The sequence below is a fragment of the Megascapheus bottae genome, chromosome 3, assembly GCF_031878675.1.
Source record: "Megascapheus bottae isolate mThoBot1 chromosome 3, mThoBot2.hap1, whole genome shotgun sequence".
Taxonomy (NCBI): Eukaryota; Metazoa; Chordata; class Mammalia; order Rodentia; family Geomyidae; genus Megascapheus; species Megascapheus bottae.
Window position 1 is genome coordinate 57,819,900 of NC_143511.1, and position 23,502 is coordinate 57,843,401.

The 23,502-nt window shown below is 41.1% G+C and overlaps 1 protein-coding gene across 1 annotated transcript in view; it reads right to left on the reverse strand.

Annotated features, from left to right (window-relative positions):
- Rigi (RNA sensor RIG-I) overlaps positions 1-12,086 on the reverse strand; it is a 44,490-nt gene extending 32,404 nt beyond the window's left edge. Inside the window, exons 1-2 of the mRNA XM_090330086.1 lie at positions 11,981-12,086; positions 1,878-2,012 (exon numbers count right to left, since the gene is read on the reverse strand). Of these exons, the coding sequence (XP_090186212.1) occupies positions 1,878-2,012; positions 11,981-12,086 (241 nt within the window). The remainder of the gene's footprint in view (positions 1-1,877; positions 2,013-11,980) is intronic.
- Between the last annotated feature and the right edge of the window lie 11,416 nt (positions 12,087-23,502).

Genomic DNA, 23,502 nt, shown 5'->3' on the forward strand with positions numbered 1-23,502 from the left:
CCATTTAAACCACAGTGCCACTTCCAGTTTTCTACTGTTTAACTGCAGATAAGAGTCTCCCTGACTCTTGGTTGCCTGGACTGGCTTCAAACTATGATCTTCAGTTCTCAGTCTCCAGAATAGCTAGGATTACAGGTGTGAGCCACCACATCCAGCTTCTTGAAGCATGTTTTTCTGTGTGTGTACAAAGATAATATATTTGCAGTAAGGAACAAGGGGTTTTCACCAAGAGGAAATGGCTGTGACAAGACAAACCAAAATGAGTATTTATGTAACAACAAGTGAATTAGTTTGACTGTTTAGCCAAGAGGTAAACTATTCAGCACAGGTTACCTTATCTACAGATTTTTTTATATACAATAAATAAATCTATTTGGAGGTAAAAATAAAATAAAAAATCTTAAACATAACATGAAATTTATCATACTAACCATTTTTGGAGTTAAATAAATTTGTGAAACGGAGCCCAAGAACTTTTAAGTCTTGTAAAACTGAATTCTAGGGGCCGGGAGTTTGGCCTAGTGGTTAAAGTGCTTGCCTAGCATGCATGAAGACCCGGGTTCGATTCCTCGGTACCACATACATAGAAAAAAGCCGGAAGTGGTGCTGAGGCTCAAGTGGTAGAGCTCTGGCCTTGAGAAAGTCCAAGGACAGTGCTCAGGCCCTGAGCTCAAGCCCAGGACTGGCAAAAACAGAAAACAAAAAAACTGAATTCTAAACCCTTAAATAGTAACTCCATGTCCCCATCCCCTAACCTTCTGATAACCACCTCTCCTATTTCAATAAATCTGAGTCAATTGTTCATACAGAATCATGACATTTGCTTTACTGGGACTGCTAATTACTTAATATAATTGTCCAAAGGTTCATGTATGTTGTATGTTGTGATAAGATTCCATGTTTTCTTCTCTTTTTTCAGTTTTTCTTTTCCTTTTTTTCCTTTTGCCAGTCCTGGAGCTTGAACTCAGGGCCTGGGTACCGTCCCTGAGCTTGTTTTTGCTCAATGCTAGCACCCTACCATGAAGCCACATTCCCAGCCCTCCTGTTTTTTTTAAAGCTAAATAATATTCCATTGTGCTTTTGGTATTATATGTAAGGACTCCCTGCCAAGTCTAAGGTCGTAATGGGTTTTTTTTCACCTAGAGTTTTATAGCTTTTTGTTCAGGTCTTCAGGCAGTTGTTAAGTTATAATTATTCCATAAATATTTTGGAGCCAGATTATCAATCTCATTGAGAAGGCATATAAATGTTTAATAGAATTGTACTAAGTATAGCGATCAATGTAAGGAAAACTGATATTCATATAATACCAACTTTTCCTATCCATGTGCCAAAATGTGTCTCTTTACTTTGGATTTCTTTATTACTTCTCACTAATATTTTATCATTTTCTCCATTCAGTGAACATATTTTTACACTTATTCTTAGATATTCTGCATTTTCTTGTTATTGTCATAAATAGCATGACAAGCCAGGTAATCCTGACCATTTAGAAGGCTAGCAGCTGAGAATCACAGACAGCCACAGAAAGAAAATCCATGAGATTCTTATCACTAAGCAGTCACCTTATAAATAAATGGCATTTGGGATTACATTTTTCTGTGTGTCTCCTGAGGATATAACTATAACTAGGTTTTGTATACTGATTTTACATTCCACAGTCTTGTTCACCTTTTCCACTGGTTACCATAATTTCTCTAGATTTCATGGAATGTTTCGGGTAGATAATTATATTATCTGCCTGAAAACAGTCTTTCTACTTGAGACCAAGAGATAAGAACTATATCCAAATACTTGAACATTAGTAGCTTTTTCCTTCTATAGTGTTCTAACACAGCAAAGCAATAAATGTTAATTTTTGAGAAAAACAAACTAACCTGCTTGGAATAGGGCATCCAAAAATCCACGGAACCAGCCTTCATCCTGGAGCTCCAAAAGAAACTGCAGGAAAAGTGAGGCAGCCTCCATCGGGCCTTTACTGGCTTTCTGAGCCTGAATACACTGCATCTGATCTGCAAACAGAAACACAAATGATTCATAGGACTACAGAACTATCCTAGTCAGTGGAAGAAAAGCCAAAAAAAAGGGATACCAGATGGAATGGGACCCATAGCAAATACAGCCTTGACAGAAACGTTTAGACAGCAGCAGATTCTCTGCCTGAGCTAACCATGCCCATGTCCCTTGATTCCCATCCTATAGGACCTTCTCATGTGGTGTATGAATCTCAGAGCACACTCTAGAAATTTCTCTAAGACATTTGAAAAAGTCTCCCTTCAACAAGGGAGAAGTCATAGTAGTACCGGATTGAATGGAAAGAGAACGGATCCTCTTAAGTGTCTAAAAAGCAGAGCCACTAGGAATTTCAATACCAAACTTTAGACTCTATTACAGAGCTATAGTGACCAAAACAGCTTGGTCCTGGCACAAGAACAGACCTGAGGACCAATGGAATAGAACTGAGGACCCAGATATTAAACCACAGACCTATGGCCAACTAATCTTTAATAAGGGAGCCACATGGAAGAAAGACAGCCTCTTCAACAAGTGGTGCTGTCAGAAATGGTTAAGCACATGCAGAAAATTAAAGTTGGATCCTTGTCACCCTGCACTAGAATTAACTCCAAATGGATCAAAGACCTGGAGGTAAAAGCCAGCACACTGAAAACTTTACAAGAAGGAATAGGAGATACACTAGACCTCCTTGGCACAGGTTGAAACTTTCTTAATAAGGATCTAGAAACAACAAATCAGAGAAAGTCTGGATAAGTGGGACTGCATTAGACTGCAGAGCTTCTGTATGGCAAAGGACACAACTGGCAAACTAACTAGAAAGCTTACAAAGTGGGGGAAGATCTTCACTAACCATACAACAGACAAAGGCCTCATATCTAAAATATAGCAACAGCTCAAAAAATTGAATCACCCCAAAACTAATCTCCAAAGAAACAACTATCCCATTAAAAGATGGGCCAAAGACTTACAGAGAGTCTTCTCTGAAGAAGAAATGAGAATGAAGAAATGCTCGACATCTTTGGCCATAAAAGAAAGGAAAATCAAAACAACTCTAAGATTCCACTCACTCCACTTAGAATGGCCAGGATCAAGAAATCTAATAACAACAGATGCTGGCAGGAATGTGGCCAGGAGAAATCACTACTACACTGTTGGTGGGAGTGCAAACTCGTTCAACTACTATGGAAAGCAGTGTGGCAGTTCCTCAAAAGACTAAACATAGAGCTCCCCTATGACCCAGCAGTTCCACTACTTGGCATTTACCCGAATGTCCAGAAACAAGGACATACTAAAGCCACTAGCACAAAGATGCTCACTGCAGCACTATTTACCATAGCAAAGATATGGAACCAACCCAGATGCCCCTCAGTTGATGACTGGATCAATAAGATGTGGTATTTATACACAATGGAATTCTATGCTGCCATCAGAAAGAATGGCATAGGCCCATTTGTAAGGAAATGGAAAGACTTAGAAAAAATCATATTAAGTGAAGTAAGCCAGACTCAAAGGAATATAGGCTCAATGGTTTCCCTCATTTGTCATAATCAGTAGAAACCTTGGGCTCTCCTAGCAGAGATTTACGTTAGAACAAAACCTAGATACATAAGGCCATATAGTATGACGCTAAATGTAAGGACCTCCACGATAGAAACAAAGCCATATAATGAGTGATTGTTGTCCTTAATGTACTATGTTATCTCTCATCTCTTTTGCTGTCCCTTGGTTATCTCATATGGTTACAGTATTTTACCTTGTTATCTGATATATTTTATATATCTTTATTTGGTTATTTGAAATAAGATAGGGGAGGGGGGAAAACAAGATGAGAGGTGGGGGTGGGGGGAGGGAAATGGGGACCAAAACATGAGAAAGGATATCAATGTTTGTGAAGTGATGCACCTTCTATCTGGTGAATATAATGTAACACTTCTATTAATTACAATAAAAATATATGAAAAAAAAGTAGAGCCACTGCTGAAGTAGCAGTATGAAGAGGTGGAGGGCCTTCTTACCATGGCATTGGTAACAATTGGCAGACCCAGAAATCCATTCAAAATAAACTGGGATACTCATGACAGTCTGTATAGGCTTTCGCTAAGGAAATAAGAGATCTAACAGAAAAAAGAAGGGGAAAGCATGATGATACATGATTATAACTCCAGATACTAGGGAGGCAGAGGGAGGAGGAGGAAGAGGCCAGCCTCCAGCAAAAGTATAAAACCCTATCAGAAAAACGCACTGAAAGCAAAAGGATAGGGACATGGATCAAGCAGTAGATGCAATGAGTTCAATCACTAATACACACACACACACACACACACACACACACACACACACACACACACACACACACACCACAACCAGCATATGAGATAGACTTTGCAAAAAATAAATAAATAAATCCTGTAGCCCACACTCAAGTCTCCCAAACACCACAGAAAACTATATTAATAAGCAAAGCCCAGCAAGATAGGTGTAGCATGCAAGATCTCCAGAAGAAATATAGCTTCCGTACTCCTCTCTCTGGGTGCAACTTGTGCCAATGATCAAGTTCATGGAGAAGAGGATTATAGTGGACAAGGTGCTTGACATGTTGCTACTCCCTTCTAATGAAGTAAAAATGTACGACGTCTCAAATTGAATGCCTAGCTATAATACATGACAGTGTCTCCAGTTCCTGCCTAAATCCTGACTGATAGAATCTATTTGGCATAACTATGGATAAGCAACAGAATCAAAAACTTCCAAAAGGCTAGACAAAGAAAAATTTGAAAATGTTATCAAGCCAATGAAAAAATAGAGGAGAAAGTAATAGATTTATGTATACACACATGATAAAGCATAGAGGCACAAATCTAAGGCCTTGTGCATGCTAATCACATGCTAGTCATATACTAGTCACAAGCTCTACCACTGCATTACGCCCTCAACACAACAAACAACTTGCATAATTTAGGCTGGGAGATGGTTTCTGGGGGAAGGGAAAAAACAACCCCTGCACTGAATTTCTCAGATTAAAAGATAAAATAGCCTGATGTAGTGGCTCCCACCTATAATCCTAGCTACTCAAAAGGCTGAGATATGAGGACTTCAGTTCAAAGCCAGCCTGGGTACTAAAGACTATGAGACTCTTATCTCCAATTAACCACTAGAAAACACAAAGTGGGACTGTGGCTCAAGGGCTAGGGTGATAGCTTAGAGCTGAAGAGCTCAGGGTCAGCGCCCAGGCCCAGAGGTCAAGCTCCACAACCAATTAAAACAACAACAAAAAGCTACCTTTGTATTATAATGAACTTGAGGAGAATGAACATACTCTTCTATGTTTTCTGCATATCACTTTTCAGTCCAGATTCTAGATGAAAAACTTGATTATAAAAGATCAGTATCAGGGCTGGGTACAGCACACTGACAAAGCGCTTGTCAAAAAAAAAAGGGAACACATTGGTCTTGATCCCCAGTACCAAAAACTAACACACACACACACACACACACACACACACACACACACACACACACGCGCAAATGACAGTTTTAAAAGTATCAGTGGAAAACACTTGTAAATAGACATGAAGAAGTCCTTTTCAAAAATTGCTGGGAGCATGGCCTAGTGGTAAAGAGCCTTGCCTAGCATGTATGAAGCCCTGGGTTTGATTTCTCGGTACCACAAACACAGGAAAAGCCAGAAGTAGTGTTGTGGCTCACATGGTAGAGTGCTAGCCTTGAGAAAGCCCAAGGACAGTGCCCAGCTCTGAGTGCCAGCCCCAGGATTGGCAAAAAAAAAAAAAATCTTAAAATCACACCAAAAATTCCTTAAAATCTATCACAGATAGTAATATCTTTCTGGGTATCTACTTATATATAAATATGTAATGTCTAAAAAAATAACATGTAAGCTACTAATTAAAGGACTGAGTCCTCTATTATTCCCCAGGGTCAAGCAAAATACCAGGTGCACTGACCAGGTGAGGTCACTGTGACCTTCGTCCCCAGAGGTGGTAGCATTCCATAGTGGACCCCCAAGAGACCATAACCCATTTTCTATTCTCTGCTTCCTTGTTAAGCCCTAAGCTCACTCCAAAATCCAGTCCTGGGCACAAACCTCTAATCTCTCAAGAAGGTCTGTGCATTGTTCACAGATGATAATTAGGTTCCCCTGAAAGACTATTCTTTTTTATCTTTTTTTTGGGGGGGGGGTCTTTTGCCAGAGGTACTGGGCTTGAACTCAGGGCCTGAGCACTGTCCTTGGGCTTTCTCGTGGCTATTGCTCCACCACTTGAGTCACAGCACCACTTCCGGCTTTTGCTGTGTATGTGGTACCGAGGAATCAAACCCAGGACTCTGTATATGCTAGGCGAGCACTCTACCAGTAGGCCACGCTCCAGGCCCCTAAAGACTATTCTAAAGTATATATCAGCATATAAACATGTATACTGTTTTAACTTGAGAATTTATTGTGAGGAAAACTTGGTAAACTAGGTAAAGGCATAGATGTGTCTATATTAAACACACATAGTAGTTACCTTATTTCTAAGGTGATCTCAAGTTATATGTCAGTAAATGTTGATTTAGATCTGCACATATTGATGGGAAACATGTATGCTACTTTAATGACTGCAAGGAAAAGAAAATCACCATATGGTTCAGGCAGAAAAAAGTTTCGGGGTGCAAGGGGTCGGAGAAAGGAGAGCAAGCTGTGGGCCACACAAAATGAAGGCCTATGGAGACAGAGGAGAAGGAAAAGAGAAAAAGGAAGAGAGAAGAGATGCTTGTCAAGCTGGATTATATAGAGAAAGGCAGGAGGTGGGACCATAGCAGATGCGGAAGTGATCTCAGAGCCTAGTGAATCTCCAACTGTTTGAGCAGTGCGGTTCAGGAAGACCTCAGCAGATGAGGTGGTGACTTCAGAGCCCAGGATACTTTGCTGACTGACAGTCAGGTGATTAACAGTCAGGTGACTCCTGGTTCCAGGCAGGTGAAGAGGAAGGGGGGAGGGGCTGTTCTCCCCACACACCCGACAATTTGAAGGATTCTGCTGTTTGTTTGTTTTACTTAGCATTAAAAGAAATAGGAAATAGTACAAGAAAACACAAAATCTTCTCCATATCTCATGGAACAATTGTTCCTCCCCCAAACCAAGAATTTTTGAAAGTAGAACCCTTGGCACCGAAATTCTCCCTATATCATTATTCCTAGAGTTTGTTTCATCTGTGCCTCAAAGAAAACAGGGAGGAGAGAGAAGAAAAACAAAAATGGCAGAGTCTAAATATACACAGACTAAAGTAAAAATAAGACAATTGAAAAATATGTTAAAATGAAAAATTATTAGTCAGAATATTACTTTCATTTAGTAACTAGATGATTATTATACAAAAAAGCCTAAATATTTGTTGCTTGTTAAAAACTAGCAATTATTGCCAGGCATGGTGGTTCACGCCTGTAATCCTAGCTACTCAGAAGGCTGAGATCTGAGGATCAAGGTTTAAAGCCAGCCTGGGCACTAAAGGTCTTGAAACTTTTATCTCCAACTAATCACTAGAAAACCGGAAGTGGCACTGTGGTTCAAAGGGTAGGGTGGTAGTCTTGAGCTGAAGAGCTCAGGAACAATGTCCAGGCACAGAGTTCAAGCCCCAGGACCAACCCCCACCCCCCCAAAAAATTAGCAACTATTAGTTGCTAGGAAAATGGAGAACAGGAAGGGAAGAGGCCAGACTTGATCATCAACAGGTGAGGATTGTTCGTTGGGGAACAGCTAGGTGCACAGACTTTCCCGAGGGATTGGAGGTTTGTGCCCAGGACTGGATTTTGGGGTGTTAGCCTTGAGTGAGTAAATTCAAGACAGCACTCAGGCCTTGAGTTCAAGCCCTACAACAAAGAAAAAAAAAAGTACATATTTTCAGGCTCTTCCCATTTGAGCAAGAAGCTGTACAAGTATTTATCATTACGATCCCTAGCTCTATGCAGACTTATTTTTAAGTCCAAATTATTCCTTTAACATCATTATACTATAAATTCACTTCTTTAAAAAATGTTTGGTCAAGAGACTGAGATCTGAGGATCAAGGACCTGAGACTCTTATCTCTAGAAAATGGGAAATGGGGCTTGGCTCAAGGAGTAGGCCCAGATTTCAAGTCCCATGACTCAGAAAAAAAAAAAAAAGTTTGGGCCGGGCACTGTGGGTGGCTCATGCCTAGCTACTCAGGAGGCTGAGATCTGAGGATCATGGTTCAAAGCCTGGGCACTAAAGAACATGAGATTCTAATCTCTAGTTAATCCCCAAAAAATGAGAAGTGGGGCTGTGGCTCAAGGGGTAGGGTAGCCTTGAGCTGAAGAGCTCAGGGACAGCACACAGGCTCAGAGTTCAAGCCCCATCACCCACAAAAAAAAAGAAAAAAAAAGTTTGGATTGGTGCTGGGAGTGTGGCCTAGTGGTAGAGTGCTTGCCTACCATGCACAAAGACCCTGGTTCAATTCCTCAGTACCACATACATACAAAAGCTGGAAGTGGTGCTATGGCTCAAGAGGCAGAGTGCTAGCCTTAAGGAAAAAGTCCAAGAACAGTGCTCAGCTTTGAATTCAAGCCCCAAGACTGGCAAAAAAAAAAAAAAAAAAAAAAGTTTGGATTTACTGTTATAGCCACATTTATAACTAACTCTAAATGTCTGGTTTCAACACTGATTAGCAAGCCTTATATTCTAAGGCCACACTTTAATGAACTATTATTAATTTGAGGGTTGGGCTTTCAATTGCTTGCAATCCTGTTTCAAGTAATTTTCATAAGGATTTAATATGATATAACTTATTTGCAATAATGTTTTCTTGCTCATACATATAAAAAACTTGTTAAGAGGGAAATGGGGAAAAAACATGAGAAGGGGTATCAATGTGTGAGAAGTAATGCACCTACTATCTGGAGATTGTAACTATAACCCCTCTATACATTACAATAAAAACTTTAAAAAAGAAAACTTGTTAAACACAAAAACTGGAAGACTATTATTCTCAGAACATGCTGAGTTTTATCGCATAATTGTGTAGTTATCTTCAACCACATAGTTTGAACCAGCAATTTGATGCTGGTTCCATTATAAGAGACCACAGTCACCTTGTTTTTCTAGAATGCTTATTTCTTGACCTCAGAAATACAAAATTGAGAAGTGCTTGCCTAGCATGTATGAAGCCCTGTGTTTGATTCCTCAGTACCACATACACAGAAAAAGCTAGAAATGGTGCTGTGACTCAAGTGGTAGAGCAGGAAGCCTTAAGGAAGCTGAAGGACAGTGCCCAGGCTCTGAGTTCAAGCCCCAGGACTCGCAAAAAAAAGAATCATATGCTGAATTGAACCTTTGTATAACTACTTAAGGATAATAAAAAAAATTAAGTATGAAAATCCCATCAGTGTGTGTGAGAAAAATGATTCTCTTGTCAAATAACTCACAGGAAACAAGCTGTTTCTTTCTGAGAAAAATAAAAGTTTCTGTTTCGTTTTACCAAAACTACACAGCTGGATGTGTGTGAACAAGTGAGTAAGCCTGGCTCCATCTGTATTTAGAAACCATGTTTTCAAAACAAACCTCTATATTCACTTTCCTCAGCCTATCATGTACCTTCATACACACATCCTCTCCCTCTCCCTCTCCCTCTCCCTCTCCCTCTCCCTCTCTCTCTCCCTCTCCACAGGAGCTAATCCCATGTATAGCCTCAAAGGTCTACAATGCCAATGTCAAAAATTGCAGTTGTTTGTTTTCAGCTCTCATGTTGCCTTTGTTTTCAACACTCAACCATTATCTGCTTCCTTCTCCCATGGTTTTCACTTCATCCACATCAAGTTCTTTCTCTCTGTCTCATTACTGACAGGCTTCTCGGGATCCTGTCCCACGCTCTTTCTTCTCCCCACTGAAAATCTCTACGTAGAGATTTCCTCAACCATATAGCTATACCCCAAGCCATAGTCCTAATGCAGCCAACCATCTGAAGATTATCTCTTTCAGATGCATCCAAAGTACGTCAGGAGAAGAGCAGGAAGGTTGCTGTTCGGGTTGGGGTTTTATTTTGTGTTGTTTAAAGACTATATCTCACTGTGTAGTCCAGGCTGGCTTTGAACTTGAGATCTTCCAAGTGTTGTGATTACAGGTATGCATCATGACACCAGCATTCTGTCTCTAGACTGCCACTTCACTATCCTAGAACTGCATTTGCTAGTCCATCTCTTCTTAATCCTATACCTATCCAGGATCAAAAATCAGTTATACTTCTACGATGCAAATTCTGTTTTGCCTCTTCATATTTGTTTAGGGGGTACATTTCCAAACTTCATGTCTTCATTTTCTCTTAAATCTCATTCTGTCAGTTCCTACCTTCTTTTCCAAATTTACACCGTAGAAACACTGGATTCCTGGGACCTGTCGGTCCACCTTTGACCTTTGTCCTTTTCACATCATAAGCCTTCTTACCTGCAATAGCTTGTCTCCTTCCAGATAGCTCATTCCTACCTTTCATCTCAATTCAAATGCCACAAATCTTGAAAGCAATGCCTGGGCCCTGGAGACTAGGTAGATACTTGAACTATGTACCCTATGCTTTCCAACAGAGATCTTGCTCAATCACTTGTCATTTAGTTACATGCCTTTACACATCCACTCTAACTTGAGAGGCCAGGGACTACTCTAATGTGCTCACCATTTATTTATTCTTCAGCTCCTAGCAGGGCACTTTCTGGTAGTGAACTCCAACTTTAATTAATGTAATGTCTGACACAAGTTGTTTGTTTTACACAGTGAGTACATTAAAGAATGGAAGTCACACCAGTGTTTCATTCAGGGATTTCTAAATGAGATATATCTCACATGAACTTACAGTCTTCAAGAGTCCAGGCTACAATGGTTATTAAGTTGTCATTTCTCTCTGGATACAACTAGAAATGTTACTGTTAGTAGTAGTAGTAGTAGTAGTAGTAGTGTGTGTGTCCTGGAGGCTTGAACTCAGAGCCTAGGCTCTGTCCCTGAGCTTTTTCTGCACAAGGGTAGCACTCTCTACCACTTGAAACTCCAGCTCCACTTCTGGAACTACTCTTTCTGGCCTCACTCCACAAGCTATACGTAGTTTGGTTTTTGGAAGGCAGTTAAGCATCCAAATTACCTGCCTTGTTCTTGATGCAATTTAATCCAAACATTTAGGCACTTGGAGACTTAAATGGAACTGCCAGATTCCCTCTCTCACCTGGGCGCCTTCCAAGGTGCCAGCCACCTCGGGCTCTGGCTGGGGGAAGCCTCCAGGCTTTCATCTCCAGGGCACAACCTACTCAACAGCACTCACAAAGCGGCTAAGCCTTTCAAAGCTACACAGAAACGTGTCGTAAGGCCCACACACGTTCAGTGTGGGGAAAGTTGGGAAGTCCTGGCAGATTTTGCAGCTTCCTTGTAGTTCGAAGATCATTTTGCATAAATCATGCGTATGCATCCTCAGTCCTGCCCCTCCCCCCCGCCCTTCTCACCCCCTCCCAAAGTAGACGCCAAGGTGAGCCCTGATTTTTATTGACTCCGTGTGTGTGTGTGTGTGTGTGTGTGTGTGTGTGTGTGTGTGTGTTGGCTCCTTGGTGGTTAACTGGCATACGGGGGCGGGGGGGGGGGGAAGGGCTCTGGTGTCGTCTGGGCTGGCCTTGAACCCTCAACTCAGCTCTCAGCTGGGATTCCAGGCGTGAGCCAACAGCACCTGGCCACCGCTCTGCGCTCTGAAGTTTGTCCCATCCATCTCTGAAACCAGTTCGACCCTCGACCCCAGCCACTTGCCCAACCCCGCGCAGGGACTCCAGCTCTCCCCGGGGAGCCGAGGCCAGGCCAGGCCCCACCCCGGCTCCACTCACCAGGCCGGGGCTGGGAGGGGAGGGAAGGGCCGCGCAGGCCCTCGGAGGTCGACGGGCCCCGACCGGAGCGCCTTGGGAGAGCCAGCCGGCAGGAGACACTCACCGTCCCGCAGCCAGGTGCCCATGTAGGCCAGGATGTAGGTGGGGTCCAGGGTCTTCCGGACATAGTCGTGGAAGGCCCGCAGGTTCCGCCGCTGATCTTCGGTCATGCCGCCGCCGGCCAGGTCCCCGAGCCGCCACCGTCTCCACCCGGACCGCTCTGGGTCCCAGGGAAGGCTGGTCCCAGGACGGGGAGGCGGGACGGGGAGGCGGGACGGGGAGGCGGGGCTTGCACAAAACGCGTCCTGATTCCCTCCGGGACCCCAGATGGAGGAAACTGAAACCCCAGTGTCTCCCTTTCCAGTTTCGTTTCCTGATTCCGGGTCCCCCAGCCTCCGCTGGGTCCCTGACCATGTGGCCTAGTGCAATGCCATGCGCGCCATTCAGTATGCAATGCAATGAACTTCAAAAAAGTGCCCGCAGTTCATAGGCCCAGTGCCTAACAACGACCACTATATACACATCGGTTTTCATTCTATACTGATTATTATTATTATTATTATTATTATTCGTTTGCCTTTCTCTGCTCAAAGCTGGAGTTCAACCACTTGAGTCACCCCTCCACTGCCTTAAATTCAAGTACACTATATACATGTATCAAAATATAACAAACTCCTGGATCGGGAGAATAAAGGTTGTCAAAATGGCAATACTGCCAAAAGCTATCTACAAATTTAATGCAATACCCATTAAAAAAAAAAAAAAAACCTTCTTTAATAATAGAAGAAGCAATCCAAAAATTCTTTTTTTTTTTTTTTTGCCAGTCCTGGGCTTGAGCTCAGGGCCTGAGCACTGTCCTTGGACTTTCTCAAGGCCAGAGCTCTACCACTTGAGCCTCAGCACCACTTCTGGCTTTTTTCTATGTATGTGGTACCTAGGAATCGAACCCAGGTCTTCATGCATGCTAGGCAAGCACTTTAACCACTAGGCCAAACTCCCGGCCCCGCAATCTAAAAATTCTTACGAAATAATAGAAGACCCCAAGTAGCAAAAACAATTCTTAGTAGGAAGAACAGTGCTGGAGAAATATCAGCACCAAACTTCAAACCCTGTTATAAAGCCGTAGTCATAAAGTACTTGCTCCTGAACAGGCCTGAGAAACAATGGAATGGAATGGAAGACTTAGAAATGAACACAGGCCTATGGTCACCTTATCTTTGATAAAGGAGCCAAAAACACTAGATGGAGAAAAGCCTTTTCAAAAATTGGTGCCTGCAGACTTATCTATCATGAATAGAAAACTAGTTAGATCTTTATATATCACCCTGCACCAGAATTCCAAATGGGTCAAAGACCTCAAGGTAAGATTAGATACTCTGAAAATATTACAGGAAAGGATAGTGGAAACACTAGAGCTCTTTGGCACAGATCGAAACTTCCTAAATAGAGATCCAGAAACACAACAAATCAAAGAAAGGCTGGATAAATTAGATTACATTAAACTGCAGTGATTCTGCATGGCAAAGGACATAGCTATAAAGATAAACAGAAAGCCCACAAGTGAGAGATCTTCACTAGCCAAACAACAAGGGGCTCATATTTAAGATATACTTAGTGCTCAAAAATTTAGATCCCCCTAAACAAATCCTTAAAGAAGCAATACTAGGCCACACTCCCAGCCCCTTAAAAAGAGACTTCTCTGAAGAGGAATTAAGTATGGCTAATAGACACATGAAGAATATTCAACATCTGGCCATAAAAGAAATGCAAATCAAAACTACATTGAGATTCTACCTCACTCCAGTTAGAATGGCCATGATCAAGAAATCTAATAACAACAGATACTGGCAGGGATGTGGCCAGAAAGAATTGCTACTGCACGACTGGTGGGAATGTAAGCTTTTTCAATCACTCTAGAAAGCAGTATGGAAATTCCTCAAAAGCCTAAACATAAAGATCCCCTATGACCTAGCAATTCCACTCCTGAACATTTACCCAAATGACCATAAACACAGCCACACTAATACTACCAGCACAATCATGTTCATTGCAGCATTGTTTACCATAGCTGAAATATGGAACCAACCCAGATGCTCCTCAGTAGATGAATAGATTGGTATATACACAATGGAATTCTATGTTCCATCAGAATGAATGACATCACCCCATTTGTAAGGAAATGAAAGACTTGGAAAAAAATCATATTAAGTAAGCCAGACACCCCCCTGCCAAAAAAAAAAATAGGCTGCACGGTTTTCCTCATTTGTAATTAGTGTATCTCTATGATAGTCCTAGCAGAGAATCACGATAGCTCAATAGCTATGTACATATGACCATATAAAATGATGCTAATTGAAATGAACTCCAAGCTATGGAGACAAGAGGTGTGTGTGTGTGTGTGTGTGTGTGTGTGTGTGTGTGTGTGTGTGTGCTGTTTGCAGTTCTTTTTCTTTCATTTTTTTCCTTTCATTTATTCCCCCTTGTCTCTGTTTTTTGTTAGTTTTTTTTTTAATTTCTGAACCTTCTGCCTTGTAAGTTTATTTCATTTGGGGAATGGAAGGGGAATCACAGAAATGGTAAGACAAAGGGTAAAATGATGCAACAGCGATACTCACCAGACATTATGTTGGAAATTAACTTTACAACTTGAGGGGAAGAGAAGTCAGGGAGAGGAAAAATGAGAGAACATGTGGGAGCAGATAATACTGTTCAAAAGAAATGTATTCAGTACTTTACTTATGTAACTGTAACCTCTCTGCACATCATTTCTACAATTAAAAAGAATTTAAAGTGATATCAGAGGTTCAGTGCCAGAAGCTCACACTTGTAATTTCAGGAGACTGAGATCAGAAGACAGTGCTATGAAGCCAACCACAACAAATACCTTGGACTCTTATCGCCAATTAATCATCAAAAAACAGAACTTGAGGTGTGATACAAGAGGTAGAATGCCAGTCTTAAGCTAAATAGCTGAGGGAATGCTTGAGACCCTGAGTTCAAGTCTCAGTACTGGCAGAAGAACATTAAAAAAAAATCCAAAGAATCAATATTGGAGCCAGGAGCACTGGCTTAAGCCTGTTTGCCTGCTCTACTAGAGTGGCAGAGACCTGGAGATTTTGATTCAATGCCAAGCCAAGCCATAAATAAATTAAAAATTCCAAAAAAAGAAAGAAAACAAACCCCATCATTTTGTACCATATATGCTAATAATAGAAAAATTAAATTTCATTTCAAATTGCTTGTTGCTAGTAGATGTGCAACTTTCTTTTGTTTCATGACCTGGTATGCAACACTGATAAAATGACTTATTAGTAATTGTTCAGAAATTTCTTAAAATTTTCTGGTAAATAATCACATCATTTTATTTCTTCCTTGAATATCTTGATCTTATGACTTTTCCATTGACTTTCCTTCTAGTTTCAATTGTTTCCAATCATCATACAATTTCTTCCATAATTTTCTTCCCTAACTGCAATATGTAGGGATTCTAAAACTTGAGTAAAAGAGGTGAGAGCACTCTTTACAGATCTCACAGTTATAGATCTGAGGGGCATAGCTTCAATGGTAGAGTGCATGCCTAACAAGCAGGAGGTCCTGAGTTCAATTCACAATACAGGGTGGGGGGAGAGGGGGAGGACTTTAGGGGATTAATAATGTCTGAAAACAAACTTCACTTTGAACAATAAATTTACATACTACTCTGATAAATTTGATCTTCAATTTACAAACCAAATTTTCAGTATTATCAGTTAATAGGTATGCATAAGTTAAGTCTCCAGGGGAAGAGCATTTCCCTATGATGTACAAAGCCCTGAGTTTAAATCATATTACCACAAAACAACAACAACAACAACAAAAAACCTGTGGGGAAATGATCAAATGATCAGTGTTTCACAAATTTTTTTTTTTTTGGCCAGTCGTGGGGCTTGAACTCAGGGCCTGAGCGTTGGCCTTGGACTTTTCTCAAGGCTAGAGCTTTACCTCGAGCTTCAGCACCACTTCCAGCTTTTTTCTATGTATGTGGTACTGAGGAATTGAACCCAGGTCTTTGTGCATGCTAGGCAAGCACTCTACCACTAGGCCAAACTCCCAGACCCAGTGTTTCACATTTTATTATTTGGTGCCCATACTAGGGAGTGAAATTAGGGCCTAGCTGCTGTGTCTAAATTTCTTTTACTCAAGGGTAGCACTCTACTACCTGTGCCATAGCTTCACTTGTAACCCTTTTTTTGAGTAGTTTACTGCAGATGAGTCTCACTGACTTTCCTGCCCAGGCTGGCTACAAACTGTGATGCTCTGATCTCAGCCTCCTCAGTTGCCAGGATTATAGGCATGAGCCACGGGTGTCAGGCTCAGTATTTCATATTGTAATGCTGGCTGATGTTTTCTTTGCACACTTTTTACCAGCTTAACAAATGTATTCCTGGTTTGTTGATATTTTTGTCCTGTGTTGAAATTTTCAACAATACAACACACTAACTGAGGTGATCATCCATTCCACTAACACAGAATCTTATTGATTTACTGATTTCTGATTCAACTTTCTAGAACTTTTTGTTTTGATGTGTTCATGAGGGATAGACTACAATTTTCTTGTAATCCTTTTGTCAGTACTGGAATTTGAATTCAAGGCCTTGCTCTTGCTAGCAGGCATTCTCCACTTGAGCACCTCTAACAGCCCTTTTTTGTAGGTTACTTTTTGAGACAGGGTGTTATTTTATGCCTGGGCCGCCTAGACTGTGATCTTCCTGTTTGTACCCTCCTGTGTTCATGGGAAGACAGGCCATGGGGCCCTGCATCCTGCTGTTATCCTCCTGAAAATGGAGCCTTATGAACTACTTTTTCCCAGGCTGACATCAAACCAGGTTTCCCCTCTTCACCTCTGAAGTGACCAACTTGAGCCACCATACCCAGCGTCGTTATTAGGTGTTAAGGTCAGGGACATACTGACAGTCACGTAACAAGAATTTGTGTAGGGGCTGGGATCACGGCCTAATGGTCGCATGCTCACCCAGCATGCATGAAAGCCTGGGTTTGATTCCCCAGAACCACATACACAGAAAAAAACAGAAGTGGCACTGTGGCTTAAGTGGCAGAGTGCTAGCCTTGAGCAAAAAGTGTCCAAGGTCAGTGCGCAGGCCCTGAGTTCAAGTCCCAGGACCGGCAAAAAAAAAAAGCAAAACTTGTATCATTACAGGCCAGGATACATAGAAAAAAAAAAAAAAAAGCCAGAAGTAGTGCTGTAGCTCAAGTGGTAGAGCTCTAGCCTTGAGAAAACCCAAGGACAGTGTTCAGGCCCTGAGTCAAGGCCCAGGACTTGTATCATTTCTAGTATCATTTCTCCCTTAAATATTTAACAAAATCTACCAACAAAATTATTTGGGCTTAGAATTTTCTTTGCTTAGAGATTACTTTGAATTAAATTATTTTATTAACTATAAGGCTATTTTGATTTTTTTAATAATTTCATCTTAAATCTGTTTGGTAAATTATGCTTCTAATGTCGTTGGAAGCAGAATGAAGCAAACTCAGCCAAACACATGTGGAAAATTGGGCATTAGTCCAATGTCTTGAACTTCTCACTTGGATAGTTTAAATATTGTAATTGCTCAAATTTTTGACTCCTGTCTCCCTGACAGAACCCCAAATCATTTGTCTTAAACTTCCCCATTCACAAATCTGCTCAAATAGTTTAAAATTTTAATGTGTCAAATTCGCTTTTTCAATATAATGTATTTTACTATTTCCTCTCAATTATTAAATTCATATTTCTTCACAATATATGTTAGTATCTCTTTGTTTTTGGTCTGAGACAGGACCCAGTACCTGACACTTTTGCTCATTGGATAGCATCCTAAGAACTGAGCCACATCTACAACTCGTTATTTCTTTATATTTATATTTTTTGTCAGTCCTGGGCTTAATCTCAGGGCCTGAGCACTGTCCTTGGATTTTTCTGAAGGCTAGAACTCTACCACTTGAGCCTCAGCGCCACTTCTGGCTTTTTCCAAGTATACGGTACCAAGGAATTGAACCCGGGTCTTCGTGCATGCTAGGCGAGCGCTCTACCTCTAGGCCAAACTCCTGGCCTCATTATTTTTATCTTATAAAAAAAAAAAAAAAGCCATTCTTAGAAGGGCTGAGGTGCTTTCCTTCCTGTGCCACATAAATTTTTCACAGGGAGTCAATATCAGATGGAAACACTGAATTGGCTCCTTGCAGCTGTTGAAATTTCTTTTCTTCCAGGGACCTCTCAGTATTTTTACACATCAGCTAGCACTGGCTGCTTCTTACCATCATTTGGTGTAGGGGCTAGGAAGACTGACCTTTAGTCACTTCTCCCTACACCTTTGGCTTACTTTTCCTTTATGTAAGGTGGCTCTTTGGGGATGTTGGGGTTCATCTAAACCAATGGGGGCTCTTGCTACTTGTCAGAGAATCTGAATCCTTTCTGGAGATTCTTTAGAACACTTGGGTTCATTTGCACTCAATAGGATGTGCTGCCATTTGTGATAAAGGATATAACATTTACTGAAAAAGCTGTTTGTATTTGAGATCTCTGTTGTGATTTGCTAGAGTGAAAAGCAGTGTACAATTCTAGCTTACTAGTCTACTACCAAGAGAGGTAAGAAAAAAGGAAGAGGGGAGAGGGAGAAGAAAAAAGAGGAGGAAGCAATGGAGGGGCGTGAAACAAGGCAAAATAAATTCTGAATTAATGAAACTTTTAAGTGTTCTTACGTGTGTATTAGTGTCAATGTTGCTTTCAAGTAGATTCTTGTCTTGTTCATTAATTACCACCTGGAAATCTGTTGGAGAAATCCTGGCACTCAAGATCTTCTGAATTTGAAACTGGGTACAAGGAGAAAAGGGAAGACCAGAATGTTTCAACAAATCCATCAGCTGATTCTGACATACACTAAAAATCTCAGAACTTGAGATATGGAGGAAGGGAACTTCACACACTCAGTGTGAAGATGGATAGTGTGGTAGGTGTGAAAGATGTTAACCCCTCTTTCCCTGTTTCATTTTTACCATGTCATGTAGCAGCATCTCCCATCCCATCTTTCCCCCTAGAGTCTATTTTACCGAGGACTTGAGTGGGACAATAGAATGTGGAAAGGTATTGTCCTGTCAGCCAATTTAAAGAGATCGCATATACTTTCCTTCTCCTCCCAGATGTTCCCAGCCAATCACTAAAGAAGTGGGTTTGTGCTACCTCATCTTAACTGCTCCACCAGTGTCTTTGCCTTTAATTACTTTAGCATTTTCTATCTGTTGCTACCCATTACTAATTTACTCACTGTGTTCTGAATCATCTCTCCCACTTAGCTTTGATTCTTAATCAGTTATTGCCCTCCTTTATTTTTTGTCTGTCCTTGGGTTTGAACTCAGGACCTGGCCTCTGTCCCTAAGCTTCTTTTGTAAAAGGCTAGCACTCTACTACTTGGGCCACAGGGCCACTTTGGGCTTTTGTTTATGTGGTACTGAGGAATTGAACAGAGGGCTTCTTGTACGCTAGGCAAACACTCTACCACCAAGCCACCTTCCCAGCCTTGCCCTCCATTATCAACATCTCCTGACCCAGGAGCGCCTTTGAAAACCACCTCTCCTTTGACTTCATACACATCTAATCTGAGCTCAACTCTTTCTATCTGAGCTCAACTCTTTCTTAGCCAGGCCTCTAAGAAGTTTCCTCACTACTTCGTCTTCTCTGCGTTTTTTCCTATGATATAAATTTGCTCTACACTACTGAAATTGCACCTTTATTTGCTTCAGATGACAAGTTGGATGATTTAATAATGCCAACTCTCCTTACTCTTAAACCTCAACCTCCTTTACCTTTAGTTATTTCTCAACATGCACAGCAGCGTGCACACGCGCGCATACACACATACACACACAAAGTGAAATCTACATGGTGTCCTATAATTTATCCATCAATTCAGTCATTCCATCATATCCTATACATCATACACTATCCATCCCACATTTTGTACTGCAGTAACTCTCAAATCTTGTACTGTCCTAAATATATCATAGTCCAATTTGTGCTCTTGCAGACTATTCCTTTTATGGCAATATTAATCACTACTAGGCACAAATGGTTAAGAAAATGTATATAGATGAAAATAATACAGCTGTGGCAAACTGCTAAAACTTGCCGAGGGTAGACAGGAAGTTTCTGTATTAAAACTATTTTTTTTTTCCATCAGCTTCAAAATATTTCAAGACTGGGGCCGGGAGTTTGGCCTAGTGGTAGATTGTTTGCCTAGCATGCACAAAGAACAGGGTTTGATTCCTCAGTACAAAACACCTAGAAAAAAGCCGGAAGTGGTGCCCCTATTTTTTCTTTTTTAAAGAAGTGCTTTTATGGCCAGTAGCGTAGCCTAGTGGTAGAGTGCTTGCCTAGCATGCAGGAAGCTCTGGGTTCGATTCCCTAAAACCACATACACAGAAGGAGCCAGAAGTGGAGCTGTGACTCAAGTGGCAAAGCACTAGCCTTTAGCAAAAAGTGTCGAAGGCCAGTGCCCCAGCCCTGAGTTCAAACCCAGAACTGGCAAAAAAAAAAAAAAGTGTTTTTAAATACTAAAAGTCTGTCTACATGGGTATGTCAGATTGAGAATGTATATTCAGCAAAAGGGAAAAACACAAGCACAAAAGTAGACTTGTCAGATACCAAGTTTTTGCTACAGTGCAGTTTTCTCTTCCTCTGCTTCTCACTCACTGCCCATTACTAGGGAGACTGGGACTGAAGATAGCCTAAACCAGTAAAGTTCCAAACTTCTGAAAAACTTCCCAGAGAAATGTCCTAAAAGACTGTGTGACCATACCCAGCAGTAACAGAAACAATTATCCTTCATGAGAGAATGATGACTTAGAATCATCAGCTTGCCTTGTGTATGGCACATATCAGCCATCACTATAGACTAGATGGACTGGTGTGACTCCTGCACTTGGCTAGCTTGGTGAACTAAGCCTCAGACTAGGAAGTAACTTCTTGGGTTGCAAACCCAAGGATGATTAATGAGCAAGCATGAAAGGCTGTTTTCCTTATACAAATAAAAATCACAAAAATGTGAAAACTTCAGGTAAAATAATGGGCACTGAACATGGATGACCACCCTAAAATAATGTCAGTTTCCTCTCACTTGCCAAGAGGGGGAAAAAACACCAAAAACAAGATCATAAAAAAATGTAAAAGGTGAAGGGAAAAGGAGACAAAATGGGAGAATGCAGAGTATGATCAGTGTACATAGTCAATCAAACATTACTATTTAAGCACATCAATGAAAGGATGAAAGGATGTATACCAATATAACTCACAGGACTTTCTGACTAGTGAAAAGACATTTTATAATCATTTATAGCGCACTGAAAGTTTTTCAAAAATCATTAGGTGACAACTGGAAATGTGGCTTAGTGGTAGAGTGCTTGCCTAACATGCACTGAAGACCTGGAATCAATTCTTCAGTACCACATAAAGAGAAAAGGCCAGGAAGTGGCACTATGGTTCAAATAGTAGAGCTCTAGCTCAGAGACAGAGCCCAGGCCCCGTTTAAGGCCCAGGACCAGAAAAATGTAAAAAACCCATTACATGAAATAATGAAGTGAGGAACCGTTTAAGAGAAACACTATAGGGCCGGGAGTTTGGCCTAGTGGTTAAAGTGCTTGCCTAGCATGCATGAAGACCCGGGTTCGATTCCTCGGTACCACATACATAGAAAAAAGCCAGAAGTGGTGCTGAGGCTCAAGTGGTAGAGCTCTAGCCTTGAGAAAGTCCAAGAACAGTGTTCAGGCCCTGAGCTCAAGCCCAGGACTGGCAAAAAAAAAAAAAAAAAAAAAAAAAAAAAAAGAGAGAGAAACACTATATACAGCCAAGATGTCCAGTTCCTGGCAGAAGAAATGCCATGAAAAAAGAATATAAGGAAAGAGTGGTGCCTGCACAGACCATCATTCAAGGCAGGTTACTATAGCCACAGTACAAAATTGATGAGAGAAGCCCTCGAGATGAACAGGAAGCTCATTAGGCACAGATTTTTAGGGCATTACCACAGTACTGCAATTTTTTTGTCTGGTGTTAAAACCCTCAAGATAATGGAAAGCTACTAAAAGATTCTTAAGTACAGACATGGAAACCTTTTCCTTTTGGTGGGACCAGAATGAGTTCAGGACCTTGAGCTTGTATAGCTGGAGATTCACCACCTAAGCTCAGCTTTTTGCTGTTTAATTTGGAGATGCAGTCTCACGGACTTTTCTGCTCTGGGTGGCTTTAAACCATGGCTCACGCCTATAATCCTACTCTGAGACTGGAGATCACAATTCGAAGTCAGCCAGAAGCCAACCCCAGGCACTAAAGAACATGAGACTCTTATTTTCAATTAATCACTAGAAAATGGGAAGAGGGGCTATGGCTCTAGGGGTAGGGTGGTAGCCTTGAGCTGAAGAGCTCAGGGACAACCCCCAGGCCCAGAGTTCAAGGTACATGAACTCAGTACCACATAGAAAAAAGACAGAAGTGATGCTGTGGCTCGAGTGGTAGAGCTCTAGCCTTGAGAAAGCCCAAGGACAGTGGCAAGGACCTGCACTCAAGCCCAGAAACACTTGGTAACTAGATGAAGAATACGCAAGACCAGGATTGAAAGACAGCTTGACTACAAAATTTCAGTTTATTCCTTGATCAGCTAAATTCTAGTCCTTCCACAAATTCTCAGTGTTTGTACTTACTAAAAATTGTCAACATCAATGAGTGCCATTTAAAAGCAGTTTACAAAAAAAAAAAATTTCAACATAACCTACAAGACTTGCTTTCCACTGTTCTTTTGCTAACCCAATTACTTCTTACAGAACATGTCATGCTTCCCATCTGCTTTTGATTGCTGCACGAATTTTTCTTCTTCACCAACCCAGACTATTTCTAGTTAATGTCTCTGTTGGAATTCCAACAATTCCAACTGAGATTATGTCTCCATAAGGAAATTATACTCTCTTCAGAATGATACATTTACTTAACATTTGTCTTGTTGGACTAACAACCTGTAAAAATCTAAGTTTACCTGCTTCCTTTTGCACTAAAAAATACTCCAGAAATGCTACACTGTAGGAAATCCCAGTTTCCATTGGAATGTGCACAGCAGCAAAGCAAACTGAAAGCTGAATTTAGTTATCACTGAAGTTATTATGCACTGCAGTCCTATACTAGAAGAGATGCAGAGCATTATCTTCTCTAATACAGGATATGAAATAAAATAGTTACTTTGTATAAAACAAGATCACTTTGTTTTTAGTAAGCTAAATGTTCCAAACCACATTTTACTGGAGAAAGAAAGCAAGTAACATATTCCTCAGCTACACAGGAGGTTGTGATCTAAGGATTATGGTTCAAAGCACTAAAAAGTCCATGAGACTCTTACCTCCTTCATCTAGTCACTAGAAAACTGGAAGTGGCACTATGGCTCAAGGAGTAGGATGGTAGCCTTGAGTTGAAGGGCGCAGGGACAGCTCCCAGGCCCAAAGTTCAAGTCCCACAACCAACCAAAAAAACAACAAAAAAACATTCCTCAAAGTCCGAAGGCACTGAAACAATCA